The following is a 21,101-nucleotide window of genomic DNA, read 5'->3' on the forward strand; positions in this document are numbered from 1 at the left end:
TTTCACTGAAGTATACAATGAAATCGCAAACATAGCAACACAAACACAATACCCTATACCCAAAATGCAGATTAATCACCCAGGAAAACTAGGTCCAAGTACCACAACAACAAATGAATGAGAATTAAGAGCCAGCCTATAAACATTGATGGATGTCAACAAAAGATTTTTTTGTGTCTCTCAAATAACATTTGAGTTGTCTAAAACGTCAAAGATTGCCTAAAGGCTTACTGCGCGCCACTTCTAGTGAGGCAGCCATGTTAGTATTAACTTACATTTACTGATGGCCAAAACTATGGAAACATGACCTGAATTGTAATAAGCCACACTCTTCTTTTAAGTTTGCATGGCCATTTATAAAAGCTTTATGATCCTTGAGAGCACATAAAAGACTTATTATAGTTACTAAGATGCATGAGCCCCAATAAGAAAACCTCCTACCACTGCAGATGAGACAAGGTTTTATTGTGACGGCAGAGGAGGGCTGGCAGGCAGGATCAGTCAGTCAGGGTGACCTCATGTGTTTGGCACAGGGAATGCCTATCAGGTTTCCCTGTGTGCAGATTCCAGCTTGTTCGCTCCACACCATACCCAGACCCAACCCCCTGAGGCATGTGTGTGCATGAGTGTGTATTTGCATGGAGATAACTGCATGTACGGGTGTGTTTGTGTGTTAGGGTGAATGAGATCGAAAGGTAGAGAGATAAATTATAGGAGATAAATTATTCAGATCAACCATGGTTGAGAGAGAAAGAGACACTTCGGGGGGGTGAGCTGGGTGTCAGTCCCCGCCAGTGAACTCTATGAACTCAACAGGGCTCCCACCCTTCCTGTTGTACAGTTCCCCCCCGCCTTCTTCCTCAGTGGTAACGTAATGTTCTCTCATATTTTCTAACAGGCATGTTATATGTAAAGATTAATGCTGATCAACTGTTTTTAGCGATTTTCTAATATACATGAACCTTCTCTTTCATATCTTTTCAAAGACAGATGTATGTTAACATATTTCTTTATGAAAATTCTAAATTGAAGAAAAAAAAATACAGGCAGAGAAAACAATTAAGAGTAAACAAGCATAACCCTTCAAGCAGCAATCGCACAGGGCTAGAGTGGTCCCTCACAACCTCTGGTTGCTTTGAAAAAAATGTGCATTCCCTTCCAGTTTGCAAGTGGTTGGTGGAGAAAACCTCAGTAAAATCAGTGTTAAAGAAAGTGCTGCACCAAAAAACCTTGTCGTGGTTGCTTTCGTTTGCTGGCAGCTAGCCAACGCCATGCATAGTTTGCATGGAAGATGCAGATTTGTCTGCAAATACTCGCTAACCAAGCACCCAGCAGTAATGAAAGATGAAAAAAATATGACACAAACCAAAAGCAGAGAACGTTCAATTTCAAAAGTTGCACCTTATTGTCAAAAAACCCCGCATTTTTAGTTTTACTTTAAAGGCAAACGGTTAGCTTTTGCATTCTGCATCACATTCTTCAGTTTCACCACTTAGCGAGTCAACAGCAGTGTTTCCAGACTATCTGGAATCCTTCTCTACAAATTACAGGCAACCACGACAATTTGCTAGAGACAGCAGTACAGCAATTCCACTTATTGCAAGCAACTTTCCACAATTTCCTTCAGCCACTTGCCAACCAGTCAGGAAATAGACATTTTTCCTTAGTGACCAGTGGTTTCCAGGCAGTCAATGACCAGTCTCTACGCATGCATGACTAGAGCTTTAGAGATTTCCCAGTAAATATCATCAACCTGGTATCGTACAAACTTGGAATCAAATCCAAATGTGTCCACTAAAAACCACAAATTAGGGTAACCTTGTAACCTCGAGTGACCTGTTAGAGAACGGTAACCACACAACAATCACTATAGTAACAACAGAGCACACGCTGCCAGCAAGCCTATTAATAAAGCCTCAACAGGCTAAGAGGCTTCCTATTTAACAAATCAGTGTGGCAACTACCATGCAATTGCACCAGCAGAGAAATGTACAACTCCAAACACACACAGACACACATATGGGTTAAAAATATGCAACACGCTAGTTAAAGCTGCTGTGGGAGCCAAGCATCCCCATAACCCATGAGTGGGGAACGGTGGCGTGGGGGCTGCCTGCTGTAGTGAGAGTTACAGCAGTTGAGCTGCTCTCTATAACTAAACAGATCAGCAGATCATCCCGCTCTCTACAGGAGGTCTAAATAACTGGGGCGCAGAGTTCCTAGACATTTCTGAGAGACACGAGCTCAACAGTCATCTTACTGACTACACTGGATCGGTGGTGGGGAATGTTGGCTCACCATTGCCGAAGTGTTTATCCAACGTTCGCGGGAAGGTGGGGTAATGTCAGCTTAGTGATTAATTGCACGCCCAAAGTGCTGAGGACATAGAAACTGCTCTGAACGGCGCCGACTGCAGCTCCAACAAGGGTTTATTGCTTTATCGGCTGAATCCTAATGTGACCCTCTTTCTTCCCCTCCTCTGATGGTTCCAGTGGTGCTGGAGCATCCGAAAATACTCGGCAAGGTGCCACTGTGGTTAATTGCCCAATGTAGTGTAAGTTTTCATAGTTCTGGGGAAGTTTCTACTGCATTTTGCATTGATAAGTTTGAAAAAAGAGGCTTTAGGAAACACTACAAGTGCAGCATGTCTGCACAGGGCTTGATACAGATCTCTATGGGTTGATATAAAGCTCCCTATACAGCATGATTCCTCCCAATATGTTGGGGAAGCATAGCATATGGCAGTTACACAAGCATGCAGCTGTTGTTTTTGGGGGCTAGAAATAAATAATGGATATAAGTCTTCCACGGGGTACTCAAGACAGCTAATGAGAGAGAGAAGGCAGACAGGGAATTAGTAACTAACTGTTTTTCAAAGCCAGTGTTTTCTAACATTTTCATAAAAGCCCAAGGACAAAAAATACACAAAGATAAAAACATCAGTATTCATCAGCATTTAAAGTACACAAGCATTTGAATTTATTCCAAACTAGCACCAGTAATATATTAATATAGACACAAAGAAAGATTTGTCTTAAGTGCACATAAAAGCACTGATCCTGCATGCACTCTCTCGCTTTCACATACTCAGTCCTACTCCTTCTCTCAGAAATGTAGGTGACCTTAATAATTTAGGGGGAAAGGGGAGATAGAAGAGATAGCGTTTGCCTCTGTGAAGACTGTACAGGAGGAAACCAGTGTGCTGCATCAAACCTTCCAATAGGTTTGTCATTTTCAGGCATTCACCTGCTACAATATGAACCTTTACCCTCTATTGTGTGCAAAAGGGGGTGTCGGTAAGGCGACATGATTAACTGCTGAAAAGGCAAAGAACCGGCATCTTGTATGGAGACCACATATCATAATGACACTTTTTAATTCTGTTGCCAATGGCTGTTTATGTGCTACTAATTACTGGTGAAGAATAATAATCTCTCCTCCAATTGGACTCTATCATGCCAAGGGCTTTCTACCTTCCTCGTCTTTCCATTTATCCTGGTTTGCGACTCTGCTGGCTCAGCTTGCTCTCTGCATCAGAGTCCTTGCAATCTAATTCATGCCGCCTACCTGTCCCACTCAGTGTTTTTCCATACGCTGACTAATGTGCACATGTTGTGGCCTCAGAAGCGGCTGGAGAAGTGGAAGGGGCTGCCAAAGAAACCATTCAGGCAAAATCTAAGAGGGTGGCTCGAGTCATTTAACTCAAATAAAGCTGGGAGAAAGGCCTGTTTGCTCTTGGTAATCCCCCACTTGCTCGACAAGGCTTCGCAAGGTTCATCTGCTGCGCTAAATTGGTGCACGTATTCTTATTTGTATAGGAGCTCAAACTGGCAGCCATTCAAGCCCTCGTGCCTATTTGCTTATCCTCATTCATGGCAGAATTGGCTTTTTCCGGAGCCATTTTTCAAGCTATGCGTGACACGGTATTTTCATTGAGCTTGCCACTACTAATGCAGCTGCGCAGAGTAAATGTTGCCGGCAGCCAGTATGTGTGTTTAGAAGAGGGGCAACCAGGGCCTCCTACTGTAATCACAGCTGAAAGGCTACACTACTATTTGCATGTCTGTAGCTGGGGTTTCCTCCAGTTTCCACATCTAAATATCTTGGTGAAGACACCAGGTCATTGGTTTGTGCAGCCACAATGGAAATTAAATGCAAATTCCTTAAAATAGGATGTACACGGGCAGATAGTTTTGTTTACTTGCCAGGCGATGACCTCATTAGGGAGATGAAATACCACACTGAAAAAAAAAATATATATATATATATTGGTGATAATTCCAGTTTTTGTCTCTAATGGAACAAAAAGTAGAAAATAAATCTTTTGTTTTGTATCTTAATAGAATAAACCTTGTCTTTATTTACCAGCCACAAAGGAAAGCTGGCATTGTTTTCAATTTAAGATTATGTATGTCAAAATGGTAAAATGTGATCTTTCAGGAAGCAAGAACTACCACAAAGGACATTTTGAGTTACTTAGTAGGTGTCAGAAGAAGTCGTGTCATCTTACAGGCATGTAGGTGAGATTAAAATAAAGTTTAACAGACCGGACACAAGATAATCTCTACTTTGGTTATGACTTCATGATGATGAGGTGCTTTTAGTTTACCGAAGCATGTCTGGGTTTGATAGAGACCACAGACTGCAGCTCAGTAGTAACCTGAAACCACGAGCCTCTGGCTAAAGTATCTCTGGACTTTGGGATCAACATGAGTCTTTAGATCACATCACATGCACAAGGGCTTCAAGTGATTAACATATTAAATTCACAACACTACCACTCATGACAATTTTATTATGAACTCATTAAGAAAGGGGAGATCAGGGCCTCCTACTGTCTGAAGAGACAATGAAGAGACATTTAGGCCTGATTAGGTATGAACATAAAAAGCAGTCATGGGCCTCCTTCAGATGCCCTCAGTCAAGAATGTGAAAAAGCAGTTCTGCTGCACTAGGGGGCCATACAGAGATCCTCTGGTGCACTGCTCCTTAAGCGTGAGCAGGAACTACTCATTAACAATACGTGAGCAATTACTCTGACAGAGCCTGAGTCACACTCAGTGAATGCGACCATGCCAAGCAACCACCTCCTCAACTTCTCCAAACCTTCAAACTCCTTGACGTTACACCACCTACCCAACTGGCAGTCACGTGAACTTGCACGCCGACGGTACAGCAAAAGATACAGACAAAGGAAGCTTCAGCTACACTCGAGTAACACTGCCTGTCTCTCTCGTCTTTACTTCCTCCGCTTCATTTCTTTGCAGTACCAGGTTTTCATCCTTTACAAGCAGCTTGCTCTCCTTTGCCTGACCAATATTCACTTCCACCCCTTTGGTCTTAACAGCTTTCCATCTCACTTGGAGGCAAAGCAGATTCTATTTTCTCTTTTCTATGGATGCATTTTCACTTCGTCTTGAGGGTACAGACTGTAGTTGCTCACAGTTTGGTCAAACATGCTGTGAAACATCTCTAAAATAGATATATATGGAATAATCAGTTGTTCATAGAACACACGCTGCTAAGGCCGGGCTTCATATTGACTTTTTAAGAGTGGCCTGAGTACTGATAATGTTCATCGGAACATTTTAAGATATCTAGATATGTAACAAGGCAATATAGTTTATATCAGTAATCAATACATTAACAATCTGATGTTGCATTGGATAAATACTTTTTTCTATAAAGCCAGATCATAATGATCAATTGTGAATGTCATTGGAAGGTTGTATCCAAGAGTGGAAGGCCCCTTACACTATCTCTTAACTCTTTACCCCTTTAAAGCCTACTAGGAGTAACCCTTGAAGCTCTTTTCTGAACCAAGTGGTTTCTGTCATATTTCAGGCCTCCTTTTACAGCAAAATGACTGGGTTTGCATCAGAAGTTAGTGAGGGTGTTCTCCGCCTCTGCAACTGCCCTCAGAAAACCCCAGAAACTATTCTAGCAGTCATCAAATCACACCTTTAGTTATATATCCCGAGGTGTCAAGACTCATCATTATGGGTACGGGGAGGTCGTCAAATGTCGTCTTTACGGGGGAAAAGAGTTAAACTGCAGTTTAAAGTTTGTGTTAAACTTTGTGCTGCAGCTCCGAGCAGCTCGCAGTTCACAAATCTTCTGCCACGAAACGATGCGTCGTAATCCTCATTTAGCCATTGCTGTGCCTTACGAAGAGAAACTACGGTGATATACAGCAGGCAACCCCTCGCAACAGTCAAACAGAAAGCTTTTAAAGCAAGAATATTCTGGATTCAAACCTGCTGGTCAGCTGGGGCCTTTCTGTGGTAAGCTTGCGTGTTCTTCCCGTGTATGGAGGGATGTTTTGCTGTTGTGTATTTCCAAACAGGAAGGGAAATCATGTCTTTGCATGTTATGCTGAGCATAGTTTGTTTTAATAAAAATGTTTGCGACATCTCACATGTGGCTCCAGCTTTCATCTGAACATGTAGTTCCCATTGTGAAATGTTGATTTATATACTGAGTATTTCCATTTAGCATAAAAAATACCAGTTCTATGTAGAACCGCTGTCAGGTTACTGTAGAAAACATCCAGACCAAAAAACTAAAAACAAACTAAACAGATTAGTTCTGGGTGGAATGTACTGATATGTTATGTTATGTTTGCAGTGATCACAGGACAATTATCATTACTTGTATTGTCATTTTTATTAAACCTCACTCATTCTTCTGTGTATATTAAAAGAGGTCTGCCATTCATGTCATCCTGCACAGATGGCAGGACACCAGGCTGAGCAGACAAAAGAAGCTTCCGGAAATAAAGTAAGAGGCACACAAAAGCGGGGAAGGATGGAAAAAAGAGTAATTATAAAGACAACATGAAAGAGAATTTAAAGATGAGGGGAGTCTTGGCAAATAAAAAAGAGTGATTTGAGAATAAGTGAGGGGATATATAAACAAAGATGAAAAGAGTAAAAAGCAAATGAGAAAAAAAAAGTGCCCCACCATGCTCAGATGCAAAACGAGCGACTGAAAACAGAGCATGAAAATGCCAGGCAAGGCCCTTGCCAGAAAAGCAAGAGAGTAAAACACTGGGCCAGACTAGACAGCTCCAGGCAGAAAGCATGCTACAGAAGGAATCACTAGTAAAGAAACAAGAGGGAGAAAAGCAGGTATATTTGTAAACCCCACTGGTGGGTTTGAGTGGCACATCATGTGTCTTGTTTCATACGGCTCTAAAACTAAGTGAATATCTTTTCTGCTCCTCTACGTCTCACTTTTTGTTGGCTCTGCATGCCTCTGTCTCTGTAGAAAACACAGAAAGCCCACTCCAACAAAAATGTGTTTCATTTCAGTTCCTTATAAGGAAGAGCTCCGAATCCTAAGACAAATCATTTTGATGAACAGGAAAAACCTTTGTAAATGTAATCCTCGTTGCGTGTGCACACGTACCACTGACCACCTGTGGTTCGCATTTTGTTGATGCACTAATGATACCAGTAAGAGCTTATGTGTTTGTTTGCCTCTTTTCACAACAGCACCTTGGGAAGCAGAAAACCCAGGTTTTCACTGCACCACCTTCCTCCCCCCATGCCCCACATTTCACCACACGCAGGTAGGAGTATCTCCATCTTGCAGTACAGACTAGAGTCACCCGTTATCTCCAGATGGTCAGGGGAGGAGATTCCCCAGGGCAAGAAGTCCAATGCCAAGAACATTTTATATTTTAGCCTATTGTGAAGAAGCAATACATGACCTGGTTTTAGAACCTTTACTTTGAGCACTAGACCGTTTAAGCACTTTGTACTACAGACAATATCAGTCTGTAACTCCTGACTTCATAAGTGTCAAACTTATTAGCCGACTTGATTTGTATGCACATACCGATGCCGCTGCCAATTTGTGCTTGTAAACCATGCTATGCAGTAAATGCACTCGTGTAACATTGCTCCAACATTTCTAATCCCCTCGGTGCTCCAAAGCTAATACAGAACAGGTTCCACTTCCCATCTCTGGAGACTATAAACATGTTTCCTCTCCTCTTTATGTTCCTCCATTCCTTCCACTAACAAAATGTGGATCATTCTTCAGAGAGCACCCTGTTAAAGCAGCTCTAATGACACGCGGATGGCACCACGCAAAGAGCCAGAACTCAGCACCAGGCTCAGTGTGGTGTTCTGAATAAAAGGGTCGTGAGAAGCAGTAAAGCAAACACATTGTTAATGTAAGGGTGTGTAGTTAGGGCTTGGCTGTCATCTGACAAATGAGAAGTGCTCAGAGTACATCCACTGTAGTGTTTCTGAGTGTGTGTATGCAGACAAAGGACGGAGAGACAGAGAGAGAGAAAACAGCATTTTCTGCTTCATTAATTGACACAGCGGAAATTTAAAGCTGGGTAAAGCTTTAAGAATAAGCAGATAAAGGCAAAGGAGGTTAGTTTATTAATTCTTAGTTCCTGATTTGACTCCTGACTGGTCAGACCTTTATTGAATGTTACTCCTTGACTCTCTCTCACACTTCCCGCCAGTGATACTGCTCCTATCTTATAAAGCTGCCAAAAAATTTATATATAATCTAAAAAAGCAAACTCCCCGACCCCATGAAGTAAAAATCGGGAAAACATAAAAGAATAAAAAGAAAGGCAAGGCAGAACTCTTGATAAAAGCTCAGAATAAGCTACAAGAGAATGCATGACGGGTTAATCTGCATCAAGGCAGGGGAGGTATTTTGTTTCAGACAGTCAATTATGAAGTGCATATCAGGACTTACAAGCGGCAAAATGAGTTATCATACCCCTTTCTTTGTACAAATAAAAACATATCATCTCCCAGACTTAAAACGCAGCTCGGCTTAAATAAATGTAATTTAAAACATGCACTTTTCCAGGCATAAAACTGCAAGATAAACCTTTCGGCACGGAGTCACGTCGACAAGACGAAAGAAACTAAGCCACGTGCTAAATTTTATGCCACTGACTGCTGATTTAATAACACATTTTGGAAACAGGTTTCCTTTCACCCTCTTTGACTTTGCTTGCTCTCAGAGTATATGGAAACCTGCCTCCCTTCTTGTTGTCCACATGTTTCTCTTTTTCCTCTATTGAGGCATTAGAGAAGGATTTAAATGGCTTCCCTGTTATTTTTGTAGCACAATGGATCAACCTGTATAATGTAACCTAACCCTTTCCCCCTTGCTTATAGAAAGCCCGTCCCTCCCTCCTCACAGTATCTACTTCTCCACTGTGTCTTTTTCACACAAACACAACCTTTCCCTCCGCTGCTTCCTCCATTTATAAAGAATTAGACAGAGTATTAATGGTGCCCATGGCAGGGGCAGATTCAGGCACAGATCCTCTCAAAGGGCTCCATCGACTGGTGTTTACTTAAGGCCAGAGACATTAGCCGCCGCTACTTCAATCTGCTCCTCTCGGCTTCTCAGATTCTGTACTGTAACAAAGTGACCTGCCCGGCACAGTGTATGTTTCAGAGCGTGTGTGTCTGTTACGGTCTGACAGCGCGTGATCACTGACAGCAAGCGTGTAATGACCTAGACTGTCAATGGTGTAACAGCACAAAGGTACAGCCGTGTCAGTCCAACAACGCAAAAGTCCACTAAATGTCACAACAGAGCCAGAATTTACTGCTGGTATTCAAGGCAAATTATCGCTAATTTGAGAGTCCCTTTTGTGCGTTGCGTGCGTAATAATGAAACTGAACCGAAAATGCCTGTCACTGAGTGAGACTGAGATATAACTAACAGGCACTTAGTGCGCACATTTGGTTGAAAATCGTATTCTTCCCTAAACACCATCATGAAACAACAATAATTGATCTGTGTGCAGTAATTGTTCTCGTGGGTGAGGGGAGGGGCCAGGCTGGGTCCTGGGCGAGGCATTTTACTGTAATTTTCTCATTTGTGATGCACATCTATTACCTATCATTAAAGTTGAATGCACAGCAAGCTGTGAACAGCACTAAGGATCACGCTCACATGGAAAGACACAGGCTGAATAAAGGCTGAATTTCAGCAAATGACTCCATGGACTGATCATCTGGGGAATAGACAGAAATAGGGCCTTTAAAGGATCCTTTCATCAAAGCTACATCCTGCCAGCTCCCCCTAGCCATAACCTCATATAAAAGCCACACACACACACTAATGTGCACACACAGACACACAAGTCCTCTTTCAGGAATCAATAATTCAGCTAAAGAGAAGCACATGCTACGCCCCACTGCACTAATCAATAGAAAGCCAAATGTTATTGTTTCATCTCATTCTCTGACTTTCACATTATAATCTGGGCTGACTAGCACATGCTGGACAGCATCAAAGAACTCCATTAAATTAAAATATAATACACACATACAAAGGGGACAAGGGGACCCGAAATTTAGGAGGCGCCTCACTTTATCCTGGTGTGCTGTGATGCTAGTGTTTGTTCCTTTTGTCACAATATTTCTATTAGTTGCAAGTGAACACAGATGTCCTATAAAGATTCTATGCATAAACTCAACAAATGAGTCATATAACAGAGGTGACAGAAAGAATGGTAACAATTTTTCTCAGAGTTCTGCCTCCCCCAAACTGCATGGTCTCTTGGGAGACTGAGGCTATTTATTGATTACACAGACTTGTATGATTAGGGAGTGAAGGAAGACTACTGTGTATCCATAAAGAGAAGCTTGCAAGGAATTTGTATGCACTCTATGTGCGTGCAAATGCTTAGCCAAAGACAGTGTCATGTGATTTTGTCAAGTGGTGTGAACTTGCCAGCCAAGGCCCCTCTCCCCTCTCTGTAATCGAGCTATCAATGATCATTAATGAGAGCGTGAGATAGCTCTCCACAGCCCTCTTGGCCACACTGCCGAATGCTCTGGCCTCTATCCCAGGCTTCCTTTCTCCTATTGACCCCATCTGTGGCTCTGCCATACGCGCCCTAAAGGCCACTAGCCACACTAACTAACCGTGAAAATGAATATGAACGTCAGCTGCTTAGCTATACGCGGAAATGCGCCCTTCCGTTGCTCCGCACACTCCACTTTTGGTCTCGTTTGCACGACACAGAACCCTAGCAGCTCGCTCAAGGATGCATCAATCGCTGACGGTGGCAAGATCGGATCTATGCTGACCTTGGGAGTGAACTGCAACACAGGCGATGGAGCAAAGGGGCCCTGTTGCAACAAAGGAGGAGAAGTAGGGAAGACAGAAAGAAGGGAAAAGAAAAGTAGGAAGGAGGGAGGGATGAACGGACAGGGAATTGAGGGGCATGCTTTGATTGAGAGGCTCCCAAGATGAGCAACTCTGAGATATGAGAAAGGGGAGGGAGGAAGAGGGGGATGATGGAAGGGGTAGGGGAGGGTGGTGTGAGGGAGAGGGAAGCCATATGGCAGCAGTACAAATGTATTAAACTATAAATCAGGGGGAAAGCTAGTGGACTGCCAGGTGGGGCCGCAGTCAGGTCCTCCCAGCTGGAGGTGCAATGGTTCACAATGCAGTTCAGCACGGAAAAGGATGAAAGCATCACTGGTATTTTGCCTTTTTAAACTTTATAATTTTCCCTTGCATATATTTCTTAAACACATTTTATTTCTCTTTTTATTTCCTGGAAATAAATGGGGTGAAAGTGGCACATTGATTCTTCCAGCTGAGCGTTTGAAAGAATGCCAAAAAACAGCTCTCGCTTGAAAAGACCACAAAAATAAAATATATTTTTATGCTTTTACACTGGCAGCTGCTATGATCCATCCAGTCTGTTCTTGTAGACACGAGCTCACTTGGGGCAGTTTCTTTAAATTTACTTAAATTATTACTCCACACTTTAAATTAACCTCGAACATCCAGTGGGACTCACGGAGAGCAGATTTAATTTTTCAGGTCAAGGGTTAAAAGTAAAGGTCACTGTGATTTTACAAAACATGCTAACCAGATTTCTGTTTGACCAGAAATCTAAAACTCAGGCATAAATTACACCTAAATTTTACACAAACATCTTATGAAATAAATAATGAGGGATAACAATCATTGTTAAAAGACAGACTAAGACTGAGATATACAAATATAAAAAATGACTATATAGAATTTCTGTTTGAGTAAAGAGGTTTAACAAAAGTACTGCATTACCCGTTTTTGAGATCACAATCATATTTTAAATATGAGGACAATTTTTAATACTCAGATACAAATCTTTTGCATTTCATTCAGGAACCCATGGACATCACAAAATGCTGTGGTTCCTCCCTTGAGAAGCTGTGCAAGGCCTTTACTGTTGCTTGTTTGTGAGCTCTCTGCATTCAGTTTTGTATTTAATAACTGAAAAGCGTGCTCTTTTGTGTTGAGATCAGATGACTGACTTGGACAAGAAGAAGAATATCCGTTTGTAGACCCACCGAACTGTGTCTCTTGAACTAAGCCCAGCACTTAGAGAGTGGCTCAAAGAGTTGGCAGTTCGTCTTGTAACCGGAAGGTTGCCGGTTCGAGCCCCGGCTCGGACAGTCTCGGTCATTGTGTCCATGGGCAAGACACTACACCTACTGCCTGCTGGTGATGGCCAGAGGGGCCGATGGCGCGATATGGCAGCCTCGCTTCTGTCAGTCTGCCCCAGGGCAGCTGTGGCTACAACTGTAGCTTGCCTCCACCAGTGTGTGAATGTGAGAGTGAATGAATAGTGGAATTGTACAGTGCTTTGAGGGCCCAGAAAAGCGCTATATAAATGCAATCCATTATCAAAATATTTCTATATACAGCTGATTCAGTTCTATTGGCGAACACCTTGAATCGATTTAAAATCCACTGTGGCGGTGCACACGCCCACAATTATAAAGAGGTGTCATTGCCCAAATATTTAAACTGCCATTGCGCTCTGTAGTGCAACTGTGAAGCAGTAATCCATATTTTGATAACATTTAAAAGTCAGTAATCAAGGCTGAAGAAAATATTAAATATGCCACTGGCAACGTCAAGTACTCTCGGGGGACACATTTGGGTTGGCAGTTTAAAAAAGTCCATCATATCAATCATATTCGATTGCCACATAAAAAATAAATAGTTAAAAATAACAAAATTTCTGTGTTTTCTTTATAATAATCATATCAGATAAATTCACGGTTTAATAACCAAATGAAATGCAAAGTAATTCTATTGAAAGTTCAACTGTACACTTGCAGCTCTTTCACCGATGTGCATCACACTGTCACAATAATGGACAAAAATTAGTGTTACACATATGGTATAAAAACAAATAGAGTAATCCCCAAAAGGCTTCCATTTTAATCCCTTGATGATGTCTGGGTAGTGTGCCCAGCCAGTGTCCTGGCAGCCATCAGGGCCCAAGCCTGGGCGTCCATCCCAGAGGCACTGATGCATACTATAACTGGAACAAACACAGGCGGCCGTCCTCATGCCTGCTCTGTGTCACAGCCGTACCACTGCCACAGAATAAAAGGGTTCATAACCCATTTTTCTCATCTTTGCAGAAATCTGGACATTTATGCTGTTTAGAGAATTTAAAGTGAGCTACATTAATTAATAGATGTTTAGAATCTTTCATTTGCTTAATCTATAGTGGCACAATAAGAGATTCCGCTTCATAAAATTCCCCTGAATCTGCTAAACATATTATTTAACATGTTACGCTTCAGAGCATCTCTTTAGGAGCTCAGCAGTAGGCAGATTAAGTATAGATGGAGGTTACTGGACAGCTCCTGGTTACGCTCTGCTAGGCAGAAGAGTAGACCAAAGCCTTGATCCCTGATCCTTGATCATTCACTCTGTGACATATATGCACACATACATACAGACACACACACACACGGAGCGGCATAAACATCCGAACTCCAATGAGGTTCTTGACATCACAACCATCGCAGCCAAGGCCAACTATCCACCAAATCCCATCTCCACTCAGAGATTGGGGGGGGGGGGGGGATGAGGAAGAGTGGGAGGGATACAGGACAAGAGTGTAGGAGTAAATGAGAAATGAAAGAAGAGCAGAAGAGCAGCATACCTTGGTCTGGAGATAGTGGGGGTAGTAGTAGGTGTACTGAGGGTACATTGGCTGCTGCTCCAATCGCTTGCCCATGTAGCTGGAATCCTTAGCACTGAGGCAGGGAATGGTGACACGGGGGCGGGAGCTGCCAAGTAGCTAGCAATGGGATAGAGGCAATGAAGGGACTGTGCAATTCCTGTCTTTGCTATCCGCACCGCTGTGTCACTCGCTGATCCCTCCAGGGAGAAAGCAGGGTTTGCGTATCGGACAGTGGCTGGGAGAAGGGCTGCCTCTGATGAGGAAGCTCCTGACGAACTGTGTCTTACCGGTCCAGGGAATCAGTACCGAGGCAGATGCTCACTCAGTCTCACACTCTTGGATCAATGCAAATATTTCCACAAGTGCTAGAAGCAAGACAGGCGCGTTTTACAGAGGCTGCTGTAGGATATTAACGCCTAACAAGGGTGAGGTAGAGGAAGAAGAGGAAAGAGAAGACGCGAGGAGGTGCAGGTGGCAGTAGCTCTGGCAGTCCAATAAATGTTGGAAAATGGGAGAAGAGGAGGAGGAGGAGAGGAGGAGGAAAGGAATGGTAAGGAAAACGGGAAAGGACGTATACGTTCACTTCTCTATTTAAGCTGTTTCACTCCAGTCTTTTGCCTGGGCTTTAATCTGTCTCTCTCTCTCTCCCAAACACTGTGAATCTGACTCTCTCTCTAGCTGCCCCTCTCGCTCTCTCTTTCCCTCTCTTACATATACGCGCACACACACACACTTTCTCTCTTGCCTCTGTCTGATCCGACGATGGCTGCGTGCTGTCCTGTTTGACAGAGGGGAGATATCCTCAGCGCCGTCAGATGCACTTTGTGCAAGGAGCAGAGTCACAACACGAGAGCTGAACACAGACACGCAAAGCAATTTCAGTCCGTAACGGTTGAGCCAGCGGGAGGACAGATAACAGAGCAAAGATCCCAGTTTCTAAATGATGTGACACAAGCATATATATATTTTTTTTTAAATCCACCGGTTGGTTATTCAATCCACTGAGTTCCAGCTAGTAGATGAGTGAAAAAAGCCCCCACAGTGACAGTGTCCCGGGTGCCCAGTGGAGAAGGAGTCCCTCGTCTGCGATCCTCCCTCTTTCTGCTCTTGTAAAATGTGTTCCTTATTTCTTCCTTGGCTCTCTCACTCCTCTAAGCACCCTGCCTCATTCTCTTTCTCTCTGTCACACAGCTGCTCTCTCTCTCTCGCGTGCGCTTTCTCTATTACACAGTCTCTCAGCCTCTCTCTCTCCCTGTCTCTCTCTCGCTCTCCTTCTACTCCACACTGACAGGGTGGTAAAGGGGGCTCGTCCGAGGTTGCGAGCGGAGCAAACTGCCCTCCTCCTTCTCCAGCCCAGCTGGTGGGAGGGTCTTGAGCAGATCTGTGCAAGAGAGCGATCCAGACACAGACCAGCGGGCTGCAGCGTTTCCACAACCTGGGAGAACGCAGGGAATAGGAGTGGAGACGAGCGGGGATGGCGCCAGCGCGAGCAGTCGATTCCCCCTACTGGCTACACAAGGAGCTACCGCCTGGAATACTGTGTCTTCACACAGATGCTTTCGCTTCCCAATCTTAGCCGATTAAATTCAAAAACCAGTTATGTTCAATAAATGACTCCACACGTGTATCTGTTCAGAATCTAAAAGTATATCTGAGCTATGTGTTAACTATAGACTAGGTAATTTCTGTTGTAGAAAATGCAAATAAAAACAAAAATAAAAGACAAGTTTTAGAAACCAATTTAAAAATATGTGTTTATATATATATATATTTTACTTTCTTTAATTATAGGTCTTATTTGGAATTTCACAGCACTTAAGATAATCCTGGGACAAAGCAATGTAACTTCATAATCTCTTTTTAACAAATCATTAGTTTTTAGGGACTGAAGGCAGTTTTGAGTGTAAAATATTCCCCCAATCCTGCTAAATATGCTCCCCTGAGTCCCACGTGTTTGTTGTATAATTTACAAACTGTTTCTGGATTACTTGAAGTCCTGTTTACATACATGCTTGTTTATCTCAGATCCATCCTGCTGTAGTACATGTAGAGTGTGGGCTTGCTGAAATGAGCATTTTCCCTGAAAAAAAATGTTGCATTGGAAGATATGTTGCTCCTGAAACTATATACTTCATTCAGCTTTAATGGTGCCTTCACAGATGCCAAATTCATGCACACTCAGGCACTATTTAAACACTGTGAATGTTGACTTTTTAACAGTGTCGTGATTGCAGGTCAGATGGATCATCTTGTCTTTGGTATTTTTGCTCTTTTGTCGCTCTTCTTTTGCCGATTTATCTCAACTTTTTTTTAATGAGTTGATGATATTCAAGATTCAACATATGATTTAGTTTTTTCGTTTTAACATTGATTACACACCATCCTGAAACACTTGTATGTCATCTCGCACCCTCTGACTACACAATGAGTAATTATCGTGCCAAGTGAAAGAATCCAGTGAAACCCGCTTCCTGTGCAGCATTAAATCTCTTTTGATTGACCGTGACCAAAAACATCACAAAAAGAGCATTCGGTCAATTTGGAGAGCGTTTGCCTGATCACAAGCAACCGCAGCTCCAATCACATCTGCAAACAAGATTAAACACAGTGCTTATGAAGTCCTACGTCTTTTTCGTCACACACACGTCCACAAGAATGAACAGCAACAGACTGAAAGTTCTCGAGAGTATCTCGATGACGCTGAGGCCACAAGTTCAGGGGCCTCATTTTTCACTCAATTATCAAATCAGCTTGGGTTTCGTTTAAATTACCTGCCATGAGAACTGAAGAAAACTGCAGCCAAAAAGTACAACATGAAATTACTGGACTGAAAACAATTACATTTGGGCAATTTCCACATCTGAAAATAGACCCCTGACTTTGATGAGTTTAGTTTTGCATTTCATCTGTTCCACTTCAGAGCGTTACACAAAAACCCACGAGGCTGATGTCTCCTTCTCAAAAAATAATAGCCTAATTACAAATGTCTAGTGCAGTAACACACTCAAGATAAGTGATTTCAGCTGTAAAACAAAACCAAAAAAAGAATTCACAACGCAGTATATAATAAAAATTAATTCAGCCACATCTGTATGTCACATATTGTAAGTTACAATGGAATCTGTGTTTGCGTAAATCAGACACAGGAAATTGAATTATTGATAACACTTTGCAGATCATATTTAAATAATATGGTGTAAATGTCACTTTTCCCCCCCTTTCTCCAGACTAAATCTATACCAGCAGAAGAATCTCATGGACCAAAGGAAAGCACAGAGAGAAAGGGCACCTTTTTCAGACATGGTGAAGCAAATACAATTATCAGATAGGTCACTTTTATCTGAAGGAAAAGAGTTGAGGCTGATATTGATTGTGGATTACCAGATTAACAGTCTTTGGTTCAACTGGGCACAAACTCTGAGCAACTGTGGAAAGATCTACTGTACAGAACACAGAGGAAGACAGGAAATCGGCCAACGAAGAAAGTGGCTAAAGAGAGGATACAAGGGAAAATAAGAGGAAGCAGCACGAAAAATATTCATGTGTTTTCATACAGGAGTGTGGCACTGTTTGCATTTCATACATAAGGAGCATCGTTTTTGTATTTTCACTCTAAAAGCCTCATTTGAATTTACTGACGATGTCTTTTTGGTCCTACATTTTATCCAGATATGTTACAAACTGTTTATTTAGTGTGTTTATCACACATGGCATCCACATTTTCTCCAGAAAAGCAGGGATGATTAGTAGAGTCTGATTAGTTTATCACGAGACTGATTTAAGCTACATTTAATCTATCAGTTTCGATATTTAAAAGGACCGATAAATGAAAATTTTAAAAAAGAAAGATGAGACGAGAGACACCATTCAACCATGTTACGAGTCTTGATGTAACATAGTTTGTCCACCAGAGGGCACTGTGGACGTTCCCTGTTAGCATTGTGATTGGAATGCCACAAACAAGCATAGGCAGACATACACAAAACAACAAAAGAAACAAATGTGCCTTTGGAAAAGAAACCTGATATATATTGAAAATCATATTCTCTAAAATTGTCAAATATAGCTTTAAAAGAAAATCCTACGTGAATCAGACTCAGTGTTCTGATCAGGCCATCGGTGGGACCTTTGTCATTTTATTTGAAAAATTACATAGATGGTTAATCATCTATAACGAATTTAATGTGACTGTCAATCAGCCATTATTGGTCAATAATATTTTATTATTTTTTTGTGTCATATATGATGATAAACGAAATATTGTCGGTAGAACATAATACATAAAGAACAACATCCATGCTATTTAATGTCACATTGGGCTGAGAGGAATGTCAAATATAAGCATGAAAAAAATATTTTGTTCCATTAAAAAAAACTAACTATTATGATTAAACTGTAATAAAAATGCCTGCTAGCATTTGTACTTAATACTTTTAGTAAGAGAGAACGATATTTTTGCTCATATTATGTAATATTTAGTATTATTATGACAAAAAAGGGTTTCTCGTTTTCTAAAATTTACTGAAATTAGTCAAGAGGGAATGGAAACACAGGAGAGTACCGTTACACAGACACTGGTCAGCTAAATCATCAATATTAATTGGTTCAACCATTAAGAATTAAAAGCTGGGAACTGAGACTTGACTCTTGAAACTAAAGAAGTTGACCTGTGGCCCTACAGACAACACTAGAAACTCTTGAGAACTGGCTGACATGAACTTTCAGCCTTTACCCATGAACTGGCAGAGGTTAGTTTATGAAGGCAATTTAACATTAAGTAACTGGAGAGCTGTACTACATCCTGCATGTAAATAAATGTCAGCACTGTGTCTCATTCCATTGAAGCAGACCTTGAAGACTCTAAGAGCGTTTTGCCTTGATGGTGATGGAAGTGTTCTGGTCTGAATCAGTGAGACTGGCGTCACAGAGAAGTGATATGCAGCCAAATATTTCATGAAGAGGGGGAAAAAAGAGCAAGTGTGTTTGTCTCTGTTCCTCTATCAATAATACTGCTGTAAGAAAAAGGTTTTTTTATTCAAAATGAGAACATGAGGACAACAGAGAGGAAATACATAAATTTCCACCAACATTCCTATTTTTGTAACCTCCTTTGTAAACTATTAGACCCTTGAGTAGGCCACGCAGCAAGGTGGCACTGAGTGTTCTTCACAGTGATGGAAAACTCTGATTTACAAGCTGTTCAACACAATGAAACCAAAATTGGCTCTCTACTTGGACAGACACTTGAAAGCCTACACTGAAAAAAAGCAACAAACTTCTGCAGCCAGGTCTGTAAGCATTTTTAAAAAACAAGGCAGTAGCCATCTGCTGCTATTCTTTTTCTTTAGGCCTTCTTTTGATTCTTGTTGATTAACGTTCTAAATTGAGAGCATAAGTGAGTCATTCACACGGCAAAAATAGAGGAAGAGGAAGACAGCTGAGGGTGTATCATGCCCCTGAAGGTGTTAAGTAGTTACAACCCTGTTCAAAGGATTTAGTCTAGTAAAAGAAAACCATTGCATGATCACACTGTGGCTTAGGGACACAGCTCGAAGGTTTTAGTGTTATTTTTATCCTTCATTTAACTGAATCAGTCAAATTCCTACTTAGCAAGTCTGAACAAATATCAAAGAAAGCTTTTATGCAACATAGTTTAATTCTATTAGAATCCATGGATTCTTCTGAAGAGAAACAGAAAAACATTACGTTTCCATTGAAAAACAATTCCTAGAAAGTCCAGAACCTTCCCACTCTACTGCCTGACCCCACCCCGAGGGTCACTACTGGCCTTCTTCAAGCTGCTGAGGAAACCAAGAGGCTTTGTTTCCTGTGGTTCACTCGACAGCTCTGCCGTGGGCGTTTCCCAAAAATGACCAGATGCATGGAATTCAAAGGAAGACTAGCACTGTGCCAGGAGCGCGGGGGAGCCTTAAATGAAGGCGGGAAAGGGGAGAAGAGGGAAGCAGGACATGGTACAGTATTCCTGGAAAAATCCCTTTGCTTTTGGCTACGGTTCTACTGGATGACACGCAATCATTCATCTGACATCGTTCGTGTAAACAATGCAGCATGACTAATCAGCTTCTGTGGGGCATTCTGTTCAGCATAAAGTGAAAGTGAAAATAGTTGATGTGCACATGTTGTTGGAAGAAGTGTTTCTGTCATGGATTATCGGAAAGATCCCAAAAACTGTTTCCATTATTTTTAACCTCCTAGGACCTGGCGTCCACATATTTGGACATCACATTTTGGGTTATTTAGACCAAAATACTCCATTTTGCTCTACAGGGGCCTGATATCCTCTTATGAGGACATTATACTGCTACTGTTCTATCAAAATTTTAAACGAATATCCTCATATGTGGCTCTCATTTTTCTTAAAAACAAAAATCAGGTTTACATTCATCAGGTCCCAATCAGCCTAAATATCAAAGAGAAATAAAAAATGCATGCCGTGGAAGAGTTCGGGTCTTAGGAGGTTAAAGAACAGGGCTGAACTGTGATGAAAAAACAAACCAAAAGAACATTTCCCCCCAATCTCCACAAAGTCACATAGTGCATAAAATAATGTGAATGTTTTTCTGATAAATCTTTATTTTTTTTAGCCAAATCCAAAGGTATGGTGAAACAGACATGAAATTTTAAGAACACTTAAAATATGTCAGTATATCTTTCAGTATATTCTGCAGTACAATCATAGATTTTGGCAGCTTCACTACAACACAAAACCACAGAAAAGACATTAATGTGCTTAGTCCAGCTACAGCCAGCAACTGCTTGTCAACCAGTCTGGGATCAGTGGTTACCAGTGGGTCACAACCCCTGACAACTGGACAGGAAACTCTCACTTTTCCCAAGCAGCTGGCCAGAAGGTCACCAACAGGTCTCTAGTCAGTGTTAGCCAAGCGGCCTAATAATCTCTGGAACAAAAATCTGAGAAGACGGTAAGGTAAGTAAACACTCTGAACGAGTTACTTGCTGAAACGCCATCTCCTGAAATTGTGTGCAGAGATTTATAAGCATTATGTGTGCAATTTCACTACAACTCCAACACATGCAATTACTTAATACATTCTTATCAGTTCACCAACGGATGACAGCCCGAGGTAATTCGACA

At 41.7% G+C, this 21,101-nt stretch overlaps 1 protein-coding gene across 3 annotated transcripts in view; it reads right to left on the reverse strand.

Moving 5' to 3' along the window:
* Positions 1 to 21,101, reverse strand: part of LOC101479418 (RNA-binding motif, single-stranded-interacting protein 3) — a 313,618-nt gene that overhangs the window by 186,582 nt on the left and 105,935 nt on the right. The window contains exon 1 of one of the 3 annotated variants that reach the window (XM_076879451.1): positions 13,964 to 15,417. The exons of the other annotated variants lie outside the window; for them this stretch is intronic. Within the exon in view, the coding sequence (XP_076735566.1) occupies positions 13,964 to 14,038 (75 nt within the window). The 5' untranslated portion in view covers positions 14,039 to 15,417. Of the gene's footprint in view, positions 1 to 13,963; positions 15,418 to 21,101 lie in introns of those variants that run through there. 3 annotated transcript variants of the gene reach the window in all.

Source organism: Maylandia zebra, linkage group LG22, assembly GCF_041146795.1.
Source record: "Maylandia zebra isolate NMK-2024a linkage group LG22, Mzebra_GT3a, whole genome shotgun sequence".
Lineage (NCBI taxonomy): Eukaryota > Metazoa > Chordata > Actinopteri > Cichliformes > Cichlidae > Maylandia > Maylandia zebra.